The following is an 11,517-nucleotide window of genomic DNA, read 5'->3' on the forward strand; positions in this document are numbered from 1 at the left end:
AGAGAGGAAACCAGGCAGTTTCGTTGTCGCACGTATCAAAACATGTTGGGCCATCGAGTAAAATCATCGTGTTTTGCTTGTTGGAGCTGTTTGATTGGATTTTGAAATCGTGCTGCCATCTTTTCATTGGCTCGTTTGTGTTTTAGCCAATCGTAGCAGACCACGCAGATAGGTTTTTGCCGTCACAGGCTCCAAATTTGAAACTATGTAAACATCAAGTCGAATATTCTTTAGCAAGTACCTTGCAAGCATCACAGAAGCGTGGAGAGGAAGAACAGAATTTAGAATTATTATGGACTTTAGAATTGGTTTAGTGCTGCTATTTGTGGCTATAGTTCAATGTACTATCCATTATAAAGAAACTTTTGACGGTATGCACCTTATCTTTGATAATCTGTTAGGTCTTATCTTGGAAACGAGCTCTGCTAGCCTAATTGCAGACTAGTATTACAACTTAGAGCTATTTGTACGATTTGTTCTACAAATCAAATAAAAAAAGCGAATGGTTTTTCAGTTAGCCTTACATACTTCAGGTCAGGTAATCAATTTGACATAAAAAGTGTTCTTTGGGAACTAAATTTAGCTAGCAGAACTTATTTTTGCGATTGGATCATTTTCAAAGCGCCCTTTTTTTTTTTAGTTTTGCATCATTGTAGATTATTTCAAGGTTTAAGAGGCTAATAGTGTTTATTTCCATTTTCATGTGACTTTTAATGTTAGGTTATTCAAAAAAAATCAATGTTTTGTTAATAAAAGTTTAACTATTAGTTTTGTAAAAATTTCTCCCCTTAGTGTTATATTAAATTAGTTTTCTAAATTCCAAGTATGCCTTGTAAGCAAAAATTTTTTATTCTAGATGATTCTTGGGAGAAAAGATGGGTTTATTCCACTGATAAAGGAGCTGATTCGGCAAAATTCAAGTTAACTGCTGGTAAATTTTATGGAGACGAAAAGAGAGACCAGGGTATTCAAACATCACAAGATGCAAAATTTTATCAAATTTCATCAAAAATTGAAACTCCTTTCTCAAATGAAGGAAAACCACTTGTAATCCAGTACCAAGTTAAACATGAACAAAATATTGATTGTGGTGGTGGTTACATAAAACTTTTCCCTTCCAATATTAATCAAGAAAAAATGAATGGGGATTCCCCATACAACGTCATGTTTGGCCCAGATATTTGCGGTCCAGGAACCAAAAAAGTTCATGTCATCTTTAACTACAAGGGAAAGAATCTTCTAACAAAAAAAGACATCAGGTTTGTTTTTTTTGCATCAAATTTGTGTTTTTATGCAAGTTGCAGAGTGACCTTATGGAGATAATACATAAATGAAACATTTACCCTTAAACTTTTCTGCCTGTTTGTCTGAATTAAAACAGAAATTTTGTAAATGTGTTACATACTTATTGTGGCGCCGTAGATTAGTGGTTATAGCTTTCGTAGTCTATGCGGGAAACCAAGGATCAAATCCTCTTCATGGCGATTCAACATGGGCGAGTGAATGTTACCACAGGCCCGGGTTAATCCAAGCTATGTGAGGGAAATTGGGAAGATGGTACACTGTGAGCCATTGGATGTTTAGATAGATAGATGTGCATATTTTACATGGCTAGTGAGAGTTGTTTAGTAGAGCGTGGGCCTTAATTGGGTCTGCGTAGCTAAAAATGAGCATTAAATCCTCTAGGACTCTCTAAGCCATGGCCCCTCCTGGAAATAATAGTCACAGTATATCTCTCGATATTTGTGAGGCTAGCCATGTAAAATATGCACATTATCTATCTATTAATTTACATAACACAAAAAGTGGAGATACTGTGTTAAGGTTGCAACATCTGAAAACTGATTATATATTATTTTTGTACAGATGTAAGGATGATGAGATGAACCATTTATACACATTAATTTTAAATCCTGATAACACATATGAGGTACGCATTGATGGTTCAAAGGTAGAGTCTGGCTCGTTAGAAGCTGATTGGGACTTTTTAGAGCCGAAAAAAATTAAAGATCCAGAAGCTAAGAAACCTGACGACTGGGTAGATAATGCAAAAATGGATGATCCAGAAGATAAAAAACCAGAAGATTACGACAAACCAGAATTGATCCCTGACCCAGATGCAAAGAAACCTGAAGACTGGGATGATGAGGAAGACGGTGAATGGGAACCACCAATGATCAACAACCCCGAATATAAGGTTTGTTTGTAATTTTTGTTATATCCATAATGTTCACCCAGAGAGGGAAGGATGAGGGTCATATAATAATAAATGAAAGTTCAGGGTTGGGTCTATTTACAGTGTTTGATTTTTGTGGAGTGTCGTCTGAAATACGTAAGTACAAGTGGTATGCAAAACGCCAACATTAATATTTTCTTTTCGACATAGGGTGAATGGAAGCCAAAACAAATTGACAATCCTGCATACAAAGGAGAATGGGTCCACCCAGAAATTGATAACCCAGCTTATGTAGCAGACAAGGACCTATACAAATATCCAGACAATGCTTTCGTTGGATTTGAGTTATGGCAGGTATGTTACCAGTTAAATAATTAATGCGATTCTGGGTGCCTCAGTATTTTTGTCAGTCTAAACATTTGCACGTGCTTTTCAGGTCAAATCTGGTACCATCTTTGATAACATCATTGTGACCGACGATGTTGCAGAGGCGGAAGCATTTGCTAAGGAAACATTTGAAAAAACGAAAGAAGAGGAAAAAGCAATGAAAGAAAAATTAGATGAAGAAGAAAGGAAGAAACAAGAAGAAGAGGATGCTAAACGTAAGAAGGAAGAGGAAGAAAAAGAAAAGAAAGAGGATGATAAAGATGATGAGGAGGAAGAAGAGGTAAATTATTTGAAACCTTACAGATATTTTCATGTTGTTGATAGTAAGAGTTAAGCTATTCAATAACCATCACAAAAGTTTTTTTTGTATAAAAAAGTGTACCTGTTCTTTTTATCACCAGTATAATGACCAGTAATTAAATCCAAAATTTTGTTAAAATTGTTACAATCACGACATTTAGTGACATTTTGTCCCTGCGCAATGTTAACGAAGTTAAGGGTGATACATACATCTCATGTATGTACCGTTTTTCTTTATAGGAGGAAGAAGAAGAACCTAGTGAAGACAAAAAGACCGAAGATTCAACAGAAGAAAAAGAAGTGAAAGACGAACTATAATAAGCAAATAGTTATAGGATGAATTTTTACAATTTTTAGAACATAGTTTTACGAAATATCTTAAATCAAGACGCATCAGATAACTTATTTGAATCACGTTTTAGTTTCGTCGTCGTAGTAGTTTTGTCGTCTTTGTCACCTGTGTATGTTTCAATGTGCTTGTATTTATAAAATAATTCCGTTCTGTACACCTTTTCACAAAGAAAAACAAAATAGACCAAACAATTTCGTTTTACTTGTACATCCCTTTTTTAAACAATATTAATACGGTCTGGAAAATGGAGAATTTTTCTTACATTTAAAGGAGAGGCCACCAAAAAACTATTTTGTGACAGCCAAGTTTTCACCTAGAGAAATATTTCTAAATCCTAAAATCTGCTAAGATAACTACTATAACATACCAAATAAAAAACTATATTCACTATATTCTTTTACTTATGATAACCATGAATATTTTACGTACTATATTAGTAACAGCTTTTTATAACCTTCGTTTAAACTTCTTTGAACTAAAAAATATCTGTCAAAACCAACAACAATATTTCTTCATGTTTTAGTCCCTTTTCCACGACATATTACCAACTTCGAACGATAAAGTTTTTTTTTCATGAGATGGTGCCAAATTTAAATATATAGACCGGTAACCTTCAACAACAAATCGAACATGCAATGTGTTGTTCAACATTTTTCCCATTTTGATCTTCAAGTTTTTCTTATTAAATCACCTTGTGTACATTGACTCCGTGACCATCACAATAAATAGAAAGTATCCCATTGTTTTTTAATTTAGTCACCCGTTTGACAAATGCGTGAAAATACTCAATTATAAATAAATCAGCACTCACAAAAATGTAAACAAAATGATCTATGGTTTATAGTTATAGTTTATGGAGCAAGCCAATCAGTCTGGTCTTTAAAATCAACACTTATCATAAACCTTCATTCCGCCGCCGCAGCGCAGTTCGCCTCTCCTTTAATGGAAGCCGTTCATGATTCTCTTCTCATTGAAATTTTTGTTCTTTGTTGAATTTGTATCTTTTCCAAAAATATTATTTTCCTTTTTAGGGATGCGGGGTAATAATTCACGAGGCACCTGGCGGGAATAAACAAAACAGAAAAAGTTTCTGCTGCAGGCTTCCTCCCCTAAAGGAAAATCTCTCTGATCAACTCGAAAATTAGTTATCGAACTGTAAACATTAAACTTCTATCTGACATAATCAGTTTTGTTTTACTAGCTTAGAAGGTTCAAATTGGTGTTATGAAACGTTTCCTTTAACCTTTCAGGGTTAGTGGCAGCAAGAAGGCTTGGATAATATTAGGCTAACGTTGTCCCCGAGATAAAAAAAAAAAACGTAAAAAGGTCTCGGGACGATGTTAATATAAGGGGGATTTTCACGAAGCGAATTGAACGGCGAATTCGCTTTTTAATTTTCACGACAAAATAAATTAGACGTCAAATTCATTGTTTACATTGATTAACTGCGTTCTGATTGGTTGAAAACTATCAGTGAAACCTTTAGCCTCAAAAAAGTAGGAACTGTTTCTACCTTTCAGCGAAGCGAGTATTTGGATGCAAAATCATAACAAACAAAACTGCGCATGCTCAGATACAATTCGCCGTCGAATTCGCCGCTCAATTCGCTTCGTGACCTCCCCCCCTTAAGGCTTAAAAGAACGCTAGACTTATGACGCAACCCTATAATTTACTCCAAAATATTAAAATTAAAAAATTTACGGGGTGAAAAATTGTCACTGCGTAGGAAAACCACGTTCCAATAAACTTTTTCGCATTTGACATTAAAAAGACGCAATAAAATTTTTCGCGCCTACTCCATGGCCCTGGAAGGAGAATGAATGCATATCATCTAGAAGGGTAGATATAATATAATTTGCTCGACACCGTGTGCTAGAGTTTTCGGACAAGTGTCCCCTTTCTACAGGCGAAGAGTCGCTAGACATCATATTAATAGTCGAAGTAAACGCTGTTTTTTAGAACCAGTAAGACCTAAGACCTGGTCTTATTTTTTGGCTTAATTTTCTCTGCCTGATTTTTTCTTATTTTCTACCCAGTAATACCAACACATTACATAATTTAACGTTTTTTTGTTCTTATTTATAAAAAGCGTTTTTGTAGCTGATGCAACCTTATAATAATGTCCATAAACAATCGCTTTAATATGAATGTCGCAGATATTGTGGGTGAGAAATATCGAGCGCCGCTTGAGAGAATTGGTATGGTGGATTACTCTTATTTAGGGAAAGTTATTCTCAGATTTATAATCGATGATTCTTGTAAAAGTTGATGCTTGTGTTCTTATAAAATGTTTTTTAGAATCAAAAAGCGAGAGTTAAATTATAGTATTTCTGGTTGCAGGTTTGTCAGAAAACAAACCCAATCACAAATGGAGAAAACAAACCCAATCACAAATGCAAAAAAACAAACCCAATCACAATGTAGAAAACAAACCCAATCACAAATGCAGAAAAACAAACCCAATCACAATGCAGAAAACAAACCCAATCACAAATGCAGAAAAACAAACCCAATCACAATGCAGAAAACAAACCCAATCACAAATGCAGAAAAACAAACCCAATCACAATGCAGAAAACAAACCCAATCACAAATGCAGAAAAACAAACCCAATCACAATGCAGAAAACAAACCCAATCACAATGCAGAAAACAAACCCAATCACAAATGCAGAAAACAAACCTAATTACAATGCAGAAAAACAAACCTAATAAATTTATAATTTTAGTTGCTTAGATTCCCACCCAGAATTAGTTTTGCCATCGGTTTCTGCATCTTCACCAATGTACCGATTTTGCTACCACATAACAATCTTTTACCATGCTATATTGAGCCTATAAAAGACAGAGCCGTTGGCAACCTTTTCAATTTTGTAATGACTTCATTCACAGTCGTGAACACTCCACCTGTTTCAGCACAAGGTAAAAAAAAGAAGAAAGCTGTCACTTTAGGACTGTAGGAAATAACGATATTAGAGAAACTTTTAGCATGGAAAAAAGAAAGAAACAAGCAAAAATCCGAGATACTTTTACGCCTCTAACTTTTGATCGCATATAATTTTGTAACAGCATGTTGTATCTTGTGTACAACAATCGATATACGTTCTGTTTGTAAATGTGTTATTGATGCTTTTTATCTGAATCTAAGTAATCATAATACACAACAATAGATTGTGATTTATTTAAACTAATAACCGCCGTATGAAATTTCATTTCGTGAAATCTTCATAAAGTCTACAGATTAATACCGTATTTTCAAATCTGTTTTATCTACTTTAATGCTCGGTCGAAGACCTATAATGGCCTTTTCAATCTGCTGGCTCGACAAACCGGATGTGTATTTTTGCAACTTCATGTATTTGGTATGTCTATAAGTATCTTTTCAATACTACGTAGACTATGAGTGTCACCTTGAATGCCGACGGTGAGAATATCGGTGACCAAAAAAAAACGGGATGTGAATCAAACAAAACAAGAGGACGTGCGTCGTACAGCTAAGAAGGAAGTGAGTCCAATGTGTGAACTCGAAAAAAGTGATGGGAACCATAGCCGTAAGAGAAATGGTAAAAATGAGGTTCTTTCTAAAAATCGTGGAAAATCAAAGAAAGAAAGAAGAAGAATAGCAAGAAAATGAAAAAGAGATCTTGTCCTTCTTTAACCAGCTCATCCTTGTCATCCAATAGCTCATCATCTTTGATGATACAGACTTTGAGAATCCAAGTAATAAAACACCAAGATAAAAGAGGGAAAGCATTGGTAGCTTCCTAAAAATATGAAAAACTATGTCAATGATACTTTGACATCCAACGTGGATAACGAGGTTCTAAAGGATTCAATTTTAGCTGAACCCCTAGTCCCTGACAACATTAGGGACCCCGAAATACTGGATTCCTACATGAAAGATATCCTTTTTGAAAGGGGATTGGGGCTTGTGATCAAGCATGACAAGGGCCTCAATAGCTAGCAAAGCGTGTTGAACGCTCCACACTAACTAGTGTTTGGGGCGAAATTATTAGTGCGAGGGACAATCCAGGGGAAAGTAAACTGGTTCTGCCAGATGTACTCAGAAATATAAAACAGTGCAGTACTATGTCTTGCATTCACTATACAAAAAAGCTAAGAAAGTCAAGTCAGTGTTGAAAGAAAATATGTAGACCTTGTCACAGGTTGGCGCATTGTTTGGGATTTCTTTCGAGAAACACCTCAGTTAAAATGGTTGCGGCAAGGTAACAATGTGTTTTAGCAGCAACAGAACCCTTTCGAAGGAACCCGAGGCGAAGTAGTTTTAACCAGCAGGGACATTTCTACCGTTCAAATTCCTCTTTAAGGTCCGGAGTATACACCAACAGCAACAACATCAAAAGAGATATCTATCAACTTTTAACACAAAGAGGTGAGCAATTTATCTCATTTGTTTTCAATATTACTCTGTACGATATACGATATTAATCCGTGGATCTTATGAAGATTTCACGAAACGCACATAAAATTCTGTAATTTCTGTGTAACTTGTGTTTTATTAACCTGTTCGCGCTCCATTGTATTTGCGACACATCATCCGACAATCACAAATGTTATAAGGAACATGGTACTTTTGTTTCTATGAAGGAATAACAACTGATTTAATATGCAATTTTGAGTATTCTTGCCTACTTATTTTTTATTGTTTGAGATTGTTATTGAAGAAAAAAACAAAATTTGCCTAATCAAGGCTTTTATTCAGTCCTCCATGTAGGTCATTTTTAAAAAACACATCTTAAATGAAGAAAATAATTGTATTTTTCTGACGTGTGTAAGCATTTTTCAAAAATTATGTAAAAATTTAGGACTTACTGGCTAGCAACCTTCCAGAGTAACACAATAAACACGAATAAAAATTGAAAATTAAAGAAGAATTTTTTTAACTCAAGCTAACTTGATTTCACGTGTTTATAAAAAATAGTCCTTAAAGTCCGTGGACAAATATACGGGTCCGTCCTTTATATATTGCATTTTGTGTTACCATAGCACTACTTTTTCTGGAATACGATTTATAAAGAGAAAAAGCTTAAGAGGGATTCTTCTTATGCTTTTTCATAATTAGAGATGAAAATGGAATATAGCTGCTTCACTTATACAAGCCAGAACAACTGACAAGCCAATCACAGACGCGTTGCCATTCATTTCCTTTTCCATAAAGACAAACAAAAAGCTATTTATCAATGCACTCACTCCCTTGACAAAAACAGTTAAAAAGAACACAAAATTATCAAAGTTACAGCATCTTTTGAATGCTATTTTCACCAACCTTTTGGTCTGTTTGCTTTCTTTTTTAGCACCTTCGTTTTTAAATTTTGCTTTTCTTACCACTGTAACAACAAATTAGATAGACACAGCTAAGAATCGTAAAAACACAAAAAATGCTTCCCTACACGAAGGTAAATTTACATGTTTAAAATTATCAGCCGGCAAGGCAAGACACGAAAGCAGCTATTGCATAACCAATTGAAGCAAATGTTCTTTGTTGACCAAACGTAACTTTAGTTTCATGCAATGTTTGTCACTACAGAATCAAAGAAATGACAAAAGGATTGGTCGCATATCGAACAAGCCGTAAATAAAATCAACATTGCATAAAAGAAACTTCTAGAGCCATCACTACGTAAACAAACCGTTGAAGAAGATGATATGTTTGAATTATTGTATTGATTAACACTTCCATTACGGGCAATGTTGTGGTCACATTTATAATATACAGCTATCGAGGGAGCCGGAGGCAGCGTTGCAACGATTCCGAACAACTTAACAAATGCCACTACCATTTTTTTCCCAGTACGGTCGATTAAAAATCCCAAAAGTGGTGAAGAAAGAAACGCAGCTAACTGACAGACCCCGAGGATTAGTCTAGCTTTGCTTGCTGATAAACCATTTGATATGAGGAACACGACAATATACGGTTTAAACGAACCACGAAAGTAGTATGTGAAAAAGTAAGCAATCTTCGCAGGGATTAACTGAAATATCAAACATCTGTTGTTTCTGTTACCTTGCGTGAAATTCACCGTTGACGAGCTGTCCTAAAAAAAAATGTTCAAAGTGTTACTGAAATCCTGAGATAGAAAGAAGAACATAACAGACACCCAGTATCTGCGTTTTTTATTCAAGATTTCTAACTACAACTTTAACTAAAAGTTTAAAAATAAGCTGATGTTTTTTAAGCCATGACACAATTTGGGTCTGTTCATAGGATAGTGAGCTGTTCGGGTTAACCAGACTAAATTAGTTAGCCGAAATTTCACTGTAAATATAGATATAGATATTCTTTATGAAAAAAAGGTATTTATATAAAAAGGAGACTGTCTAACTAGTCAGTCTGCCATCACACTCTCCCCTTGTTTAAAATGTAGAAAGAATAATCACTGAATTTACGTTAATAAAATTGCTGTTATGAAAGTATTAAGGCTTGAATACAAATATTTTGCACTCCAAATATTAAAGAATGCATTCTAAATTGAGAACATGGTGAGTATCATACTTTTCAATCATGTTACAGTTATTTTTGTGTGATAAAGGAAATTATTTGATGGGAAGAGATTCTGCGTTAAAAACACTAAATCAGAATAATCCTTGCTGTTTTGATTTACTTACTTATTTAATCGCGGAGATTGATTTCTTAGCACCAATCAAATAGTTTGTTTTGAAGCTGTCAATCAAAATGAAAAATAAAACTCGCGCAATATTAAACTTTAGACCATTTCTTGTATTCGCACTACAGCGATTTTTTAAAATATAACTTGGTACGTAGATTTCTTGGTGAAAAGCCTCCAAGAAAACAGCATCTACTGCAGCTGTGTGGAAGAGCACTCAAGCAACTGGGAGTTCGTTACAGATCTGTCATTGTTGGCATTTGAAAGAAGGCAAGAATGCGTAAAAAATAAAAAAAAGTTTAGAAAGTGAAACAATCGAAGCAAATTTTGTTTTAAATGGTTTAATGTGTTTTTGGATATGTGTGGCTAAAAAAGTTTCTTTCGATTCTTCGTCATTATTAACAACCAAGTTAAGTGTCTCGAGATTGGGCAGAAAAGGAATGATAAGTGAACTGGTGCTTTCCAAACTGGTTAACATAGTGTCCTCTACGAAGGAGTCTATGCACTCTACCTACTGGAGACTAAAGTCTGTCCACCTTGTCTTGGCTTTAACCGTTAAATTTCCACCTTTTCCACGTCCAGAAATAACTGTATTTTGATTTGTAAGTTAATACAAATCGTACAAACATTAAACGCAAGTGTTAACGAAATAAACTTTCCTCGTTTTTTATCACAAAAAATAGTTTTTTTTCAACCAATGATGATTAAGTATTACACAAATTTTTTCCTAATAACTTAAATTGCGCATGGGCGTTTTCAGATCGGATTCGATTCGATTTTTTTACTTCTAAAGAAATTATCGTGACTTGCAAATTAATGCTTAATCAGCAAAAAAAATTCAACCTATTTTGGCTATATTATATGCCTATCGGTCCTTCATCTTGATAGAGCTGTATATTTTTAAATATCCTTATTCGTATTAATAATTTTGAATCTCATGCAAAACATTTTTGACAATTTTCGTTATCAAGCCATGCTACAATACTAACGAGTGTAGAATACAACGAATGCAAAAAATATAACATAAATTATTTGTTTCTTACTTCTCCTTATGTAAATTGGTTTCCTCAGTTCTTTTTTTAACTTTCAGTTTCTTTTTGGCCTTGCTGGTTCTTACAGCTCTTTTCCTTATTATAAAGTTTATGCTATAAAAATTTTTGAGCAATCTCGAACAACAGCATAAATTTTAAACAAAAGACACAATTTTTAAAGCGCTCCAGAGGGATATCATTTCACGTTTGTATTCAAGTCTAGTTAGAATTTCTTCACTCTTGGATTTTTCCAACAAAAAAACAACTAAAAGATATGATATAAAACCATATTTTATTATCGTTACAATTTTAATCAGAGCTTTATGACCTAGCTAAGATTTTATTAAATTCGCTTAAATAAACTCAGCTAACTATGTAAGTTTTCCGTACTCGCTTGTAGTTTACAACAGAGTGCAGTGGATAATATTACCCGAATGCTTTGTTGGTGTATATTTCATTATAATAAAATGGGGAATGGGGCATATAGAAACAAAAGACAATCTAGTATCTAGTCCATGTTCAGTTCAAAGCACAAACGATTTAAAAAATAGCTTTCCCCTATCAATCTCGTCCATAGAGGTTTTTGTCTTTTAGACATTGCGGCCGGCGGCGAAGAAATCTTGTTATTCGTAAAGTAAGAGAAGTG

The 11,517-nt window shown here is 34.4% G+C and overlaps 1 protein-coding gene across 1 annotated transcript; it reads left to right on the plus strand.

Annotated features, from left to right (window-relative positions):
• Positions 1 to 210: 210 nt before the first annotated feature.
• Positions 211 to 3,406, plus strand: LOC130629545 (calreticulin-like). Its single transcript, XM_057442796.1, has 6 exons — positions 211 to 371; positions 857 to 1,259; positions 1,867 to 2,197; positions 2,387 to 2,530; positions 2,613 to 2,843; positions 3,104 to 3,406. The coding sequence occupies exons 1-6, from the start codon at positions 293 to 295 to the stop codon at positions 3,179 to 3,181; spliced, it is 1,266 nt and encodes a 421-aa protein (XP_057298779.1). The 5' UTR covers positions 211 to 292; the 3' UTR covers positions 3,182 to 3,406.
• Positions 3,407 to 11,517: the final 8,111 nt, after the last annotated feature.

This window comes from Hydractinia symbiolongicarpus, chromosome 2 (genome assembly GCF_029227915.1).
Source record: "Hydractinia symbiolongicarpus strain clone_291-10 chromosome 2, HSymV2.1, whole genome shotgun sequence".
NCBI lineage: Eukaryota > Metazoa > Cnidaria > Hydrozoa > Anthoathecata > Hydractiniidae > Hydractinia > Hydractinia symbiolongicarpus.